The 14,559-nt window shown below is 38.8% G+C and overlaps 4 protein-coding genes across 11 annotated transcripts; 1 reads left to right on the plus strand and 3 right to left on the minus strand.

Moving 5' to 3' along the window:
* The first annotated feature begins 383 nt into the window (after positions 1-383).
* Positions 384-2,490, plus strand: LOC137107822 (cobalamin binding intrinsic factor-like). 2 transcript variants are annotated; one of them, XM_067491858.1, is made up of 4 exons: positions 384-542; positions 626-767; positions 902-1,035; positions 1,288-2,483. In XM_067491858.1, exons 1-4 carry the CDS (start codon positions 470-472, stop codon positions 1,359-1,361), a joined length of 423 nt encoding a protein of 140 aa, XP_067347959.1. In that variant the 5' UTR covers positions 384-469; the 3' UTR covers positions 1,362-2,483. The 2 variants fall into 2 exon arrangements, with proteins under 2 accessions (XP_067347959.1, XP_067347960.1); XM_067491859.1 differs by having other exon boundaries at positions 407-542; positions 648-767; positions 1,288-2,490.
* Positions 2,491-2,714: 224 nt separating this feature from the next.
* Positions 2,715-4,247, minus strand: si:ch211-117m20.4 (uncharacterized). The gene is made up of 4 exons (XM_067491861.1): positions 4,114-4,247; positions 3,844-4,011; positions 3,557-3,757; positions 2,715-3,435 (listed from the first exon to the last, which is right to left on the minus strand). The coding sequence occupies exons 2-4, from the start codon at positions 3,911-3,913 to the stop codon at positions 3,422-3,424; spliced, it is 285 nt and encodes a 94-aa protein (XP_067347962.1). The 5' UTR covers positions 3,914-4,011; positions 4,114-4,247; the 3' UTR covers positions 2,715-3,421.
* Positions 4,248-5,434: 1,187 nt separating this feature from the next.
* Positions 5,435-9,580, minus strand: hinfp (histone H4 transcription factor). 7 transcript variants are annotated; one of them, XM_067491866.1, is made up of 10 exons: positions 9,001-9,141; positions 8,728-8,797; positions 8,155-8,381; positions 7,948-8,059; positions 7,657-7,809; positions 7,483-7,560; positions 6,838-6,958; positions 6,616-6,754; positions 6,372-6,496; positions 5,435-6,288 (listed from the first exon to the last, which is right to left on the minus strand). In XM_067491866.1, exons 2-10 carry the CDS (start codon positions 8,744-8,746, stop codon positions 5,919-5,921), a joined length of 1,344 nt encoding a protein of 447 aa, XP_067347967.1. In that variant the 5' UTR covers positions 8,747-8,797; positions 9,001-9,141; the 3' UTR covers positions 5,435-5,918. The 7 variants fall into 7 exon arrangements, with proteins under 7 accessions (XP_067347967.1, XP_067347966.1, XP_067347963.1 ...); XM_067491865.1 differs by having other exon boundaries at positions 8,728-8,820; positions 9,001-9,136; XM_067491862.1 differs by lacking the exon at positions 8,728-8,797 and having other exon boundaries at positions 9,001-9,580.
* Positions 9,581-9,736: 156 nt separating this feature from the next.
* dpagt1 (dolichyl-phosphate (UDP-N-acetylglucosamine) N-acetylglucosaminephosphotransferase 1 (GlcNAc-1-P transferase)) lies at positions 9,737-13,824 on the minus strand. The gene is made up of 9 exons (XM_067491869.1): positions 13,373-13,824; positions 13,099-13,219; positions 12,802-13,015; positions 12,389-12,535; positions 12,045-12,129; positions 11,754-11,942; positions 11,556-11,643; positions 10,880-11,035; positions 9,737-10,782 (listed from the first exon to the last, which is right to left on the minus strand). Exons 1-9 carry the CDS (start codon positions 13,537-13,539, stop codon positions 10,717-10,719), a joined length of 1,233 nt encoding a protein of 410 aa, XP_067347970.1. The 5' UTR covers positions 13,540-13,824; the 3' UTR covers positions 9,737-10,716.
* Positions 13,825-14,559: the final 735 nt, after the last annotated feature.

Consider the following 14,559-nt stretch of genomic DNA (forward strand, 5'->3'; position numbering starts at 1 on the left):
TCTGAAAAGGGAAGGTATTCTACTTCAGCTGCCATATCTTGATTGCATAACTTAATATTTGTCCTTAGAAAAAAGACAAATAGGTGATCTTTCTTGCATTTGTCACATAAATTATCAACAACAATCTTATTCATGCCTGCTGAGAAACATCACAGGGCAGATTATTAATCAACTAAATGATCATTATATCAGTTCAGAGGTAAGTGTTTCTCAATTCATTTGGAGTGACCACACATTAAGAGTGATGGACTGTCAAATTTCTGAGAAAAGAGCAAACATCTAAGTTAGCTTTAGATTCAGTCTGCGATTGTGAATATCTACAAAGTTGCAAAGTTACAAGGTGACAGCTAAAGATAAAGGTGTTCTGGGATTGGTTAGGTGCAGTGTGCATAGGAAGGTACAGTATTACAATATAAATAGTGAGGATCTGTGCTGTTTGACACTCATCTGAAAGAAAAGATCATACAGGATGGCACTGAGATCAACAGCTCTACTCTCTCTGAGCTTTTTTCTCTTGTTGGCACAAGGGTCTCTCAATGAAGGTGAATTTTTAGCAGAATAAAACTTCTCTGTATGCATGTTTCATGGAAAGCATTGCTATAATTTAACATTTCATGGCATTTAGATCCAGGGTCTCTTCTTATCAGGCTGTCTGTGGAAAATGACCTGTCTAACATGGCTCCTGAGGCGTACTCTAGCTCTGTGGTAGAGGGAGGTGTGCTGCTGAGTGCTCTGAGGAGACTGCAGGAAACACAACAGGATTTTAAGTAAGACATCACCTTTAATATCTCCGCATTCCTTCGCTCTTAAAAGTGTCTCAGTTATAACTTTTACATGTTAAAGGTTATAATGACATATTTCTGCTCTTAAAGAAACTCCTGACTCTTAATGTATCTGCCAGGTTCACAGTCAAGGAGGACCCAAACTTTGGCCTATATCTGGAGAGTGTGAATGGAGTAGCTGGAAATGAGCATGAGCAGACTTACTGGGAGATCCTGTCAGAGAGCTCAGGAGAATACACCAGGCTCGACGTGGGTGAGTATCCTCTCGAGAGTTTCCGTAAGTGAAGGTGGTTTAATCAGCTGTAATGAGGGAGAGGAACTGGATATCCTTTCACTTACTGCCACACTTATTATCTAATATAATAGTTTGTTTTTGGACTAAAGACCATGCGGAAACAGTTCCTTATTTTCTTGTAAAATCTTGCCAAATGAGTAGCACATCACCTATCTTCATCTGAACCAAAATGAAACCCTGTCTGATTCAAATCCTGGCCCTTTTTGACAGGAATTGGCTGCTACAGACCTACTGCAAATGAACACATCATCCTTAGGTTCAGCACTTGGTCCAAAAAGGGATGAACTGCACTGTATGCAGCAGAAAGGCTTCAAGGAAAGAGATTCAAACTTTATTTGCAGTTTAACATTTGTGGAAGTTTCTGGATTATCAAGTGCCTATCAAGTAAAAAGTGGTGCTAAATGTTGTGACCTGATATGTAAGAATAAAAAAAACAGCAACATCTAGTGGCTTTTGGGACTAATAAACTTCAAACACATGCACAAACTAAAAGTGACTTGTGTCTTTGCACATTCTAATTCTACTCTCTAGGCATGTGAAATATTGATGATATGAGCAAATAATCACAAAGTATATATATGTAACCTTTATTTACATTTAGTTAACCTTAGACAGTTAGTGTCGGTGGAGTTTGCATGTTTCATCCGTGTACTCTGTTCCTCCCACAGTACAAAAACATGCATATAATTGGTGAATCTAAAATTGCCCGTAGGTGTGAATGTGAGTGTGATGTTTGTCTGTCTGTGTATGTGTTTCTGTGGCCCTGTGGTAGACTGGCGATCTGTCTAAGGTGTCTTTGTACACCACCTCTTGCCCAATGACAGCTGGGATAGGCTCCAGCCCTTCCGCAGACCACATAGGATAATGGATGGATAGAACTTATGACACCTTTAGAGGTAATTACAATGTACTGTTTACTGTATCAAGAATAATGACAACAATATCACAGCGATCATATGAGAAAAGACACATGCCAAGATGAGCACTGTTATCAAAAGAATCTAAGTGCATAATGTTCAACTCAAGAAAACAGTCTAAGGAATCGGCATCAGATTGAGCCTTTGAGTTTCTGTTTTCAGCCGTTGAAACACGCTGAGAAAATGCACACTGCAACAAACCAAGAAGGTGCTGGACACACAAATAAGCTGGAAAGATGACCAAAAGCCTAGAAAACTAGCTTTAAATTCAAATCTACTGTTATAAGTATGAATACTGTAGTTAATACTGTAGAATGCTGCAGTTAATGAAGCACCATTATCATCAAAAAGCACAAATGTCTTTCAAACATTCTAAACTTCACACAGTTTTTCTGTTGAATATTGGAAAATATGCCAGCAGTGTCATTTGTTCCACTTTGTCTTTTAAATGCACAATACAATCATTACACATGTATTCATTCCATTGATAAAAATAAACATTTGATTTTTCAAAATAAAATAGCTGTTTTCTGCTATTTTCCTCACAAGAAACAACTGAAATTACGGTGCACTTAGTACACTCTCTACCAATACAATCTGTGCATAGTGGAACATCTACAACACTTGTTCACTCCGACCTTTGAGCCTCCTTTGTAACAAGATTAAGGTTTTAGCTCCTTCCTGGACAGATGGACTGAGAACATGAGGGTTGTGACAGAGACAAATCTCTGTGGTTTCACTCTCTTTAGGTCTTTGTTTTTTCTATTTCTCATAACATGTGTCTCAACATGTGTATCAGTTAACATAAATGTTTTAACAGACACACATGTTAAATCAAAAGTCATATACTACTTTTATATGAATTCATGTAGGAAATATTCCGCATAATACAACAGGTTAACAAATAGTATGCGGTGTACAATTTCTGTTCCCAAAATTAGCTTTTTATTAGAATCAGAAACCACCAGCGGGAACTTGAAACTATTAACTATTAAGCTATTCATTTTAAATTTCAAATAAAAGTTTGACTCAAGTGTGACAAACCTCTCAGGCTGTTTTAAATAAGAAAATTCTCACCTCACTTTTCTTTTCTGCCCTCTCGCTACCCTGATCACACAGATTGACTGTAGCAGTTCAGCTAAGCTTCTATTATATCACTAAAACAGAGGAATTGGAACTTGAGGCACTCACATGTTTCATAATGTAAAATCCTGTATAGACATTAGAAACAAAGAAGGAACAATTGTTTTTAGTATGTCATAGTGAATAATTGATGTATTAAAACATCCAGATTTGGTCCACTGAATTGTCCACAGAATTGGATGAAGTAACAACAGCATAGTTCAGCTCTGTGGTGTACAAGCTGTTAGTGTATTTCTTTATCTTCTGAGGTCCCACTGCATAGTCAACAGTGTTATCTCCATGCTTTAGCCTCCAGATGCTAAAAATATTAATAGAGAAGCAAGAATTCCACAAAAAAAAAACAACAACATTTAAATGTATTTCCATTTCCAACCAATCCAGCGTTTATTCTTAAGCGTGTAGTAAAGAAAACTACTCACCACACGATAAAGCACAGTCACAAATGCAAGGGACACATTGTGCAAAGAACCTCTTCCAACCAGTCTCTTTCTTCTTACAGTTGTCTATCTGTGTACAGCCTTGTTTGGGCGGGCCAACGTAGCTCTTAAACGTGCAGGTGGAGTTGCAGGTCCCATTTAGTTCCCTCTCACTGAGCTCAATGCGTCCCCGCTGGCACATGCCTGCAAAATGGGTGGATGAAAACATGTCATAAGCTAAAAGTTTTCCAAAATAAATCTTTGTTTCACTGTGGTCACTCTTTACTCACGAAGGCATGAGGGTTTTTTAGTCCAGAGGCCATTAGGCTGGCAAAATCTGGTAGGATTTCCCACCAACATGAAGCCAGAGCGACAGGTGTACCTCACCACAGAGCCCACCCACCAGTCATTACCATACACTATTCCATTATAGTCCACATCTGGCCTCCCACAGTTCACTGCCACAAAAAGGAGAGAAAATGTTAAGGACAACAAGCTGACCTGATGGAGTGACTTTACAGTGACTTTACAACGAAATTGCAGTCACGTCTAACTTTTACCTCTGCACAGGGATTTGTAGCCAAGCCAGCAGCAGCTTGAATCTCCACAGCGATCTCTCTTTATCTCCTGGTGCCGCGCCCTACAGCCTCCTAGACAAAGTGGCGCTGACCCAGACCAATATGTGTCATCTATGAAATCAGGTTGGAGAAGCCATTCTGTCCCAGCTAGAGTAAAATAACTTAATTGGTTTCTTTATACACCACAACTGGACAAACATTCATATAACAATAAGATAAAAATGTTTTTTTTTATTTAAGCTTTTCCTCTATACTGGCATTATAGGTCTTACCACTACCTTCCACTTCTTCAGTCCATCCAGGTACCTGAGACGTCACCGTCTGAAAGGACCCAAATAATATCAGCAGCAATGGATGAAACTCCATGGTGCTTATCTTCTAATACCATCAGTTTCTGTGAGAAAACTGCAGATGTCTCTGAAAACTGAGAAGGAAATTTAAACAATACATCATTATTGTTGCAAAGGCCATCAGAAGCTGTCCCATGAGAGCTGAGGTTACTGGCTGCGGAATGAGGAAGCAGAGAACAGCGTGCAACACTAAGCTGTGTGTATTGCCTAATCTTCTACACACAGCTAATGTCATTATCTACTGTAAATCACATGCGATTTCAGACAGTGTAATGTGGTAATCTGGTCACTTTGAGTTTATTTACTTCACTTTGTCATATGCAGTTTGGTGTTGCTGCTATGGTACGTACACTGGAACAGTCTAAAGTGACAGCCTAAAGTCTCCTCCAAAAGTTAATATAGCTAGCCTGGCAGGACCTGCACATTATTACCACTATGGTACAGTATAATACAGGGAGTAATACTTGGGCATTCACTACAACGCTCTGCTATACACCATATTATGGCGTGACATTTCCCATGGGCAGCTTTTTGGCAAAGTCTTGCCTTTATTTAAATCATTCAGTCTTTTTAACAATGTAACAAGTTTACAGTCGCTATATTATAGACGAATAGTCCATTCAAGCATTTACGTTAAATACACCAGGGGGTGCCATTATGCTTATGGACATGGCCGCCGTGATGGTGTTTTTACAAGATTATCAAATCAGCTTGTGCCTTCAGGGGTCACCACAGCGAGATGTTTTCTGCACATTGATTTGGCATGTTTTTTTTTTTTTTGCGGATGCCCCTTCTGCTGCAACTATCCCATTTTATCCGGGCTCAGGACTGGCACCAAGGTGGCCCTTGATGACTTGTTAAAACTAAGCAGAATTATGTTGAATACAAGCGAAAACAATTAACTGTGCAACATTTAAGCAGTTGAAAAAATCATTTCAAATGTGACAACTGCAAACATTGTGTCACAAGTTTATTCCAGTGTCAAAAATACATAACCTGACTTAATAAGGTCAGCCCTCATTTCTGCATCCCACTCATCATGCTGAATATTAAGAATAACACCCCACTCCACATACTCAAGTTTAATTGTACCACTAGACAGTGCAACACTAGCATTTAACTGAAGATCTCAAGTTAATGACATAATGAATCAATTAGAAATAATTTTAAAACTTAAAAAAAAAAAACAGGTCTTTGACACATTTTAAATTAGTAAACACAGAAAACTGGCTTTTAGTGAAGATAAGCCATCATGGAGTATGTATTCCTTCATTTATTCATTTTCTTTCTAAGAATCAACATTACATCTCTGTACCAGCTCCAAGTTATAGGGTCAGTAATGTGACATGAGTCTTTATCCATTAGCCACATATCAATGAGAGAGCGGATAACACAACATCCTGCGATACATAAGACATTTATGATTTTTTTTTGCAGTTAAACCATGTGCATTCCTTTCTGCTGAGCAGAATCCTGGGCTTGCTGCATGACAGAGTCCTCCCCAGCTGGTGACAAACCCCCAGTAAAAATGTACAACATGCCACCTTCCTGACCGCCCTCCTCAGTACTGACGGTTGGCTCCTCAGTCCTTTGCTCCTCCAGCAGCACCCCTCTCAGTTCAGCCTGAATCTCTGAAGGAGCTGCACCAGAGGATGCTTCCTCCAGCTCCTGCCCTTCAGTCTGGCTAGTGTCATCATCTTCCTCCACTTGTCTGTTTTGTCTTTCCCTCATCAACTGCTCAGTCAGTTCAACACTCTCATAGCGAATTAGCTGAAGACGCAAGAAGCCGTCCTCATGCTCCTTGTACCTGATAAGAGTGATACAGACCGTCATCACTGCAATACTTCATCCTGAAGTCAGCACTACTGGTTGCTTTGATGTAGAACTTACCTGAACCTAGGGTGTCCAGAGGGCCATTTGAATTGGTGCTTTTTGTGCAGATGGACAGTTAGGTTGTTGCCCCTGGTGAAGCACTGACCACACACATGACACTTGTAGCGAGCTACAAAACTCCCCTGGTTAAGAAAAGAACACTTTAAGGGAACAATACATCAAATACATAAAAACATCCTGATAGAAAGTTGAGGTGTATTCTATTAAATCAATATACAAGACTCCCAAATTCCCCTTTTACCTCATGCTCTCTTCTGTGGTGAATCTTTATTGTGCCAAGGGTACGAGAAGTGAAACCACAGCCAGGAACATCACAGTGGAATGCTGGCTCACTACTGTGAGTATCCAGGTGTTTGCGCAAGTCAATCAAATTCTTACAACTACAAATACAAACAGATAAAAACTTTTGTCCAAGTGTGTGGTTACAGATGTCATTTGCTGCAGGCTTGAGAGCATGCGATACCTGTATTCACAGTAGTCACAGCTGTATGGCTTCTCGTTACTGTGCCGGAACTTGATATGGTTGCGCAGCGCAGAGGGAGATGGACAAGTCATGTCGCAGAGCGGGCATTTGTAGTGGCTCACTTTAAAAACAGAAAAAAAAGGCAGACCAGGGATGAAACCAAAACTACTATTATTACTACAGAAATGTTTGTTATCATTGTCAAAAACACTATAATCATTTGGTGAAAAAGAAATATTATAACAGCCTATTTGTTTTACTTGTTTACACTGCTAAAATGTTTAAAGTCAATAGGTAGTGTGCGTGAGTCAGAAAAGACTAAGGGGAAAATAAATTCACATGCAAACTTGGAAAAAAAACTATTTTGGACCCAATGGTAACTGTGACAGTGAAGTTAAGATTTCATTGGTGGTGCTGATCAACTGATTTTTTTTTTAATTCGAACATGAACATGAATTCTTTACTAATATTTTATTATTTTTCCATTTTAAGCAGTAGAAATTAATGATTTTTAATTATGGGTTAATTACCTCAAAAAGTGCCATCTGGCATTTTACTGCATTATATTTCTTTTTATTTGAATACTACACATATTTAAGGCGATGGGAAATAATGACTGATTGAGTTGTTTAAGCTACAACTGACCGTGGGTTCGCATGTGGTCTCTCAGTAGTCTCTCTGTTGCAAAACGTTTGGAACAATGAGAACACTGAAACCTCTGACCTAATGAACATACAAGTAAGAATGTTAAAATAAAAAAAATAATAGGTTGCAAAAGCTGTTATTGATCTTTCTGAAATAATTCAGACAGGCTTGCACCTTCCATGGCGCTCTGTCGAATTATGTGGTCAAACAGCTTGGTGTTGCTGGCGTACATCCCCCCACACCCTGGACATGCCACTACTTTCTCCTGTGTGTGGCTGCGCAAATGCTCGCGTAGCTTAGGTCGCCCCTTAACAGTGGCTTCGCAATCTGGAGAGTGACAAAGGGAGAACTTTGACTTAAGTAATTATACACTTAGTGATATGTAGAAAATTTGCATATCTTTTTAAAACCTCTTTCACCATTAATTTGTTTTGTAATTTTATTACGGTGACAAACAAGTTTTACCTTTCCATCCACAGCATAATGGGTATTCACATTCTCCAGGTGGTATGTCTATACACAGGCTGTGCATCTCCACATGGCGGTAGAACCACTCAGGGTTTTCATATGGTGGTTGCTATGACAAATATTTTTAAAACACAGGCAAAAATATTTAGACTTTAGGAAGAACAGATTAAATTCTACTCAGTGATGTAGACTGTAAAAGTGTACCTCACATTCTTCCCAGAGGCAGATAAAATTGTCTGGGATTTCAGGAATAATATTGCGATTCTGGTAGCCAATGGAGCAGCTGCCAATTTCTGGCTGGCCATTGAGCACCTGCTGGCCCAACTGCTTCAGCTTAGTGTGATAACAGTGATAAAACAGATGTCGTCGCAACTCTTCAGGACCATCCACTGAGCAGAAACCACAGTCTCTCCAGAGACATGTTCTATCCTCTTAGCACAAAAAGAAAAGAAATTGCATTAGTATGCATCACCTTCATGGGATTGTTTAAAAGTTCTCATCACATAGCATAACAGCACATTTTATGTAAAATAAATCAAGTATCTGGCTGAAGTGGTAATCCTTATCTATTATTTAAGTGAATATTAAATGAAAATTGTAGAGGTTGAACTACATTTTATTTACAGTTTAATATTAATAATTATTGGATAAATGATGCCATCACGTTTAGCAAATCTTATGAAATCAGTAACAACACATAATATATAAATGGTTAATGAGCCACTGGTAGCATTCCTTACCGTGGTGTAAACAGTTTATCATTGGATATTAACTAACCCTGTTGGCCACGCTGCATGTACTTTAGAGATGGCCCCTAACTTCAGTCTGTCGTTTCCCTGTGAACCAGCTGATGCAAAGCTTTCTAAATTACTACGTTTCAAACACGGAGAAGAAGAAAACACTTGTGCGTGATTAGAAACATTTTTTATCCATAATGCACAACAAATCTGGCGGACATTAGTTTTCTCCCTTCATATTTATTGAGGATGAACTTCGCCAAATGTCTGAATATCAAAAGTCAAACTGTCTACACCACGGAGCATTGCTTACCGTCTCCATCTTCATCGTCATCGTCCTCCGCCGAAATTAAAGCATTAAGGTGACCCTCCGCATGGTTGCAGAAGTTTTCCATAAGACTAAACGAATCCTGACACGAAGCCCATTCACACTCCAATTTAAGTGTTTTCTTCTGTATCCGTTTGTTAGGCGGCATCTCTCCGGGTCAGCCACGGGCTAAATGTAGTTTTACACCAATACCCAGGTTTGTTAGCTAACGTCAGGTGCTGGTTGGTAAACTACATGTTAACGTGACCAATGTCTCTAAAACAACCACCAGGTTTAAAGCAGCTTGAGAAACATTGTCCCGGACAAATTTAACACGAATTAACATAAAACCCACAGAAAGTCTAACAGAATTTCTCACTTAAAAGTTCTTCTTTAAAAACACTAAATAGCGGACTAATTTTGGCCAGAACCAAAAGTGGCGTTCTGCGCTAATGTCTCCCTGAAACAAACTATAGTTCAATAGTTCCGTATGCAATATGGTCCGCCTACCCTTTATCTTTGAATGTATAAGTCAAAAATTTGGAAAATAAAGTGTATTAAATTACATTTGCAACTTGGTACTTGAACTTTGATACTTTGCCCATTTTGCTGGTAAAAGTCCTTTAGTTGTAATTTTGCAAATGCTAGAATTGTTGGGGGGTTAAATACTTAGAAATTATCATATTTCATTATTATTCAGAGTATATTTTCTATCACTGCAAATATTAGGGGTAACGCAGTATTACATTTGAACTTTATCATGTTTTATTTCATAATTTGAGCCTTCCATATCAACAATTGACATGTACATTTCCAAACAAAAAAGTCCAGTGCCAATTAACTTCACATTTATATATGCTGACCCCTTGGGGGATGCATATCAGTCAAAAACAGAACAAAACATGTATCCTAAAATAATGAGTTTTCATTAGTGTAGTCAGGGCACTATTTACCATCCATATACCTTGAATAACATTTATAACAATTCAGAAACCTCTTCTAATATCAAATTTATTTAGGCTGCCCCTTCCACCCAGTGATACCCTGCATATTTCATTGCTTTTATTCACTATGACCATCCTATGTGCATTTTTTCAGAGGTAAAAATGAGCAAACAGAAACATTATACAAATATGTTCATCCATACTGCATGGAACGATAGTAGTCGATAGTCATGCAAAATGACAGTGGGTACTTGCAGTGCAGTGCACTCCTGTGTCAATCAGCTTTCCTTTTAGAGAACTTCTATATCCATTAATCAAATACTGACAAATTAGAAGCACTCAGCCACGGATGTGGGCTGGCCTGAAAACAGTAACCCATGCCCACTTTCGGTCTTAAAAAACATAGTACAAAATATACCCTTCAAGGTGGACACATAAAAATCATCAAGATCCAGTTACTTTTCTTGCTTGTAATTACAAAGACCAACGACAGAAAAAGAACAAAAAAACAGGGTGGCTATTGACATCAGGCCTGTAGCCTTTCAGACTTGTACTGTATCTAAAATTGTTATCAAATACCAATTGCTACCAAAGTGAAATATATCCTTTTACCTTGTAATAGGCCTTTACTGCAGGTAGAGTTCGAAGCAAAAAAATTACTGTGAGGTAATGGGATCTATTAAGAGGCAGATGAACCACAAGCTTGTAAATTATTTCCACAAACAAAATATTCATAATTTTCTCAGTTGGCATTCTCTCTTGTACTGTGAAGAGCTGTCTAGACGTCGTAGAAAAGACGCACCAGATGATATCGGATCCCAAAAGCCACTGCACTACCCATCACCTGAATAATACACGGGAATGGCGTAATGTAAACTCATGTACTTCCCTATAACAAACACAATTTCACTTTATTTGGATACAACATGTGATTTTTATACCTGTAAGATGAGCATGATTACTGTGAGACTTCTCTCGTGGATGGGGCCAAGGAATTTCAGAACCAGATTTATTAAGGTCATGTTGTTGCACTCAATAAACTCATCATCTTTCTCCTGGCCTCTTCTAACCTCGAGAAGCTTCAATAACTCTGCCACCTGTTGAAGACCAAAGGAATAATTCTTATAAACCAATAAACTCAAGTGCTTGACTGTTACTGGTTTTCCCAACGTGTGTGTTTATCCAGCAAGACCACTCCTCACCACGCACGCATATCAACAAGCATCCCGTTAGCAGACAGTGATTTCCAGTGAATCAAATAGTAATGAAAATAAAAATAATTCAGTTTTCTGATATTGGACAAGATAATTAAAGGGCCAGCGACTAGTCTATGATAACAACATATCTGTAAGTGTTGTTTGGACCACCAGGCAAGAATTGAGGTTACGAGCTACTTTCTGAGAGTGAAAAATCTATACCAGACTGTAGGTTTGATAAGCATGTAGTATTAAATCAAGTTTTCTTTATATAACCTAAAAACATCCTATATCGTTAGTGAATTAAGCTATTTAGGCTATATAAAGGGAATAATGACATCCTATGTGGTTAGACATTTGAATCATAAAGGTGTCAGCTCAATAATAAAAAAGACTGAAAACAGAAATCCCAATATTTTACCTTCATAATGAGGTGTCCTAATTGCGAAAGGTCGTTTTTCTTGAATTTAGAATAGCTCATCCCCAGCTTGCCTGTGTCGGCATTCAGTCTTTCATTAGCAGCAACAACAGAAAAAAGAAAACAGAAGAAGAAAGACCAACATAGAGAGTACAAAGTCAGCATAAATGTAATATACATATGCCATAAGCAAAGGGTTACCTGGGGAGCCGGTGTCTGGGACAGGGGATGATGTGAAACAGCTGAGGCACTGAGTAGACAAAGTTAACTACTTGAGGAATAAAGAACAGCAGCATTGTTTTGCTAAAGTGTCCAAGGATGCCGACTACAGCAAAGGTCATCCCAGCAAAGTAACAAAAAGTGTCTCCCACAAACACAGATGAGGGGTACCTGTGACAAAACAAGTTACAAGTTGACAGAATATACAGTGATATACTAAAATCCCACTGCTCTTTTACATGTAGATCATCTCAGGTAATATGTTGGACCTACCAGTTGTGGTAAAAAAGTGCTAATGTTGTAAAGAAGAATGGTATCATGAAGTAGAGAGAGAAAACATGGTCATCGCGATAATCCCCTGATGAGTAAGACAAAACAAACCAAATGTCAGAAAAAATGTGTTCTTCATTTTGTATGGTATGAACACTTTTTAACATTAGGAAAGAGGAAAAATGTCTTCAACTATAAATCATGTAATATCACATGGAGTCCAAAATGAGTAAAAATGTGGGATAATTACATAGATTTATACGAAAGTCTTTTCTCTTGCTTTAGGGACCTATGACTTGGAGTGTAAAAAAATCATAATGTTGATAATAAGATAAAGTACTACACACCACTAAGCTCCAGCAGGTTAAAGATGATAATGGAACCAGAGATAAAAAGGGCTTGACCAGATTCGATTCCATTGATGCCTGCCAGAATGTTGATGGCATTGGTGCAGAATACTGCAAGCATTCCCATATAGACGTAGTAGAGAATACCTGTAGAAGACCATTACTTATATTATTTATAGAAAGTAAACATAACAGGACTGTCATTTCTCATGACAACTGCTACAAATTAATGTACCAAATGATCGTTTCCATGATGAATTCTATTTCAAGAGAAGTGCCAGACAAAGAACACTGTCCTGAGAATATCCTGTCTCCAGAAACAGTGGTTGTAAGGAACCACAGGATTTTTGGTTACTCTCTTCATCTCACTGCTACAGTATCTGGACAATTCTGCAAAGAAACACACAACTAACCCAGATCTAAGTGCAGTCCAAGCAGGGCCCTGAAGGGTTTCGGCACCACGATGACAGTATTGCCGAAGTTGGTAAAATAGACCATGAGTAGCGGCAGGGAAGCCACTGTGGGAAGCAGAAGTTTGTGTCTCCATCGTAGGTTTAGCACATCGTCAGCAAACCCCAGGAAGATCATACAACAGATGGCCAGAAGTGCACCTATTAGCTGTACAAACTGATCAAATACAACACAGACATCAGAGATGGGCTTAAGATTTGAGAGAATCATACAGGATTGTTGTACATCACTCGACCGACCTCATCATGAGGGAAGCCCATGCACTGATCTCCTACAAAGCAGCTAAGGAAAGGCACTGGGATGAAGCAGAAGAGGATGATGAGGAAGACTGTCCCACTGATGACTCCTTGAGACTCTGGACTGCAGAGAGGGGTGACCAGAAAGAGAAGCAAAGCCAGGATTAAGGTGGGAAAAGAGCAAATCTGACTTCAAAACTTGGGTCTTTTTATCTTACGTATTATTAAACGTTAACATAAAGATAACAGGCCAAGAATAAAGACAGAAATGACTCACACTTCCTTTTTGGACGTTTTGTTTAGGTCCACTCCGTATAATCTGGCTGAGATGAAATGGTCTTTGAAAGCAGGAATGAGTTTGACTGTGGCCATGCATCCCAGGACAGATAAGAAGCAGTTGATGACCAGCGGCAGGAGAGGCACTGGTGACAGGTTTTCAGGCATGTTGGTGGTCTGTTTCTGACAGATCTACGTATCTAACTAATCTGGCGATGAACAAGTATTAGGCTCTCTCTTCACTGAGGTAAAAATATATCATACCGTGCTACTTGAACAAAATGAAACTCAGTCATTTCGAAGTCTGGGGAAATAAGTCCATAAGCTACAATGGTAGTAGCATTACCATTACCAATACCATCTTTAATTATGGGCTGTTCATGCTACTATCAGCATACTATCTGTCTAAACTCCACGTCCGACATGGGACGAAGCCTCAAGTTACGTATGTTACCAGTAGGGGTGTTCCGGTTTAGCTCTTCAGAATAAATGTTAGTAAAAACTCTGCAGCGCTTCATTGGCTCGGAAGATGGAGTGTATGACCGGCAATGGTGTTGTGTTACAAGAAATGAAATTTATACGTAACATTATTATTGTTTTTGTGAGTGTTTTTTTACAGAATATCACAGTTTAGCTTTTGAGTGTAACGCTGTAAACTACTGACTTACCTCTGTGTTTATAGCTTGACACACATTAACGTTCACTTCCTGCCACGTGATCTCTTCTTCTTTGGTTCGCTTGTTAGTGGCTCGGTGCACTTCTGCCATCTCTTGTCCATTTCTTTCTTTAGTATATAAGATTACCCCAGTAATTGTAATATAAATATTCGTCAGGGTGATGGAATGGAGGGAGACAGGGAGATCCTATCAGCGCTGGCAACATAGCTGAAAAAAACGTTTTTAGGTGAAGGTCAATAACTCAGTGTCACAATCTACAGTCATTTCAATCATTTCTGCTTCATTAGTAAGTTTTCCTAATAAATGCAATGTGACATTTTTGTGCTGAAAAATGCCAAACATTTTTAGGAGTCACACATACCCTTCTCTGAACACAGTTAGGGTTATTCAGGTTGTTCACAATTAAAAACGAATCATGCTTTTTTTTAACTGTTGCATGTCCCAGAAAGTGCCCAAATGTTTTGAATGTTTTAAGTGTTCCATTAAGGTGACATTCTTTCCCCTTACTTTA

Source organism: Channa argus, chromosome 22 (genome assembly GCF_033026475.1).
Source record: "Channa argus isolate prfri chromosome 22, Channa argus male v1.0, whole genome shotgun sequence".
Lineage (NCBI taxonomy): Eukaryota > Metazoa > Chordata > Actinopteri > Anabantiformes > Channidae > Channa > Channa argus.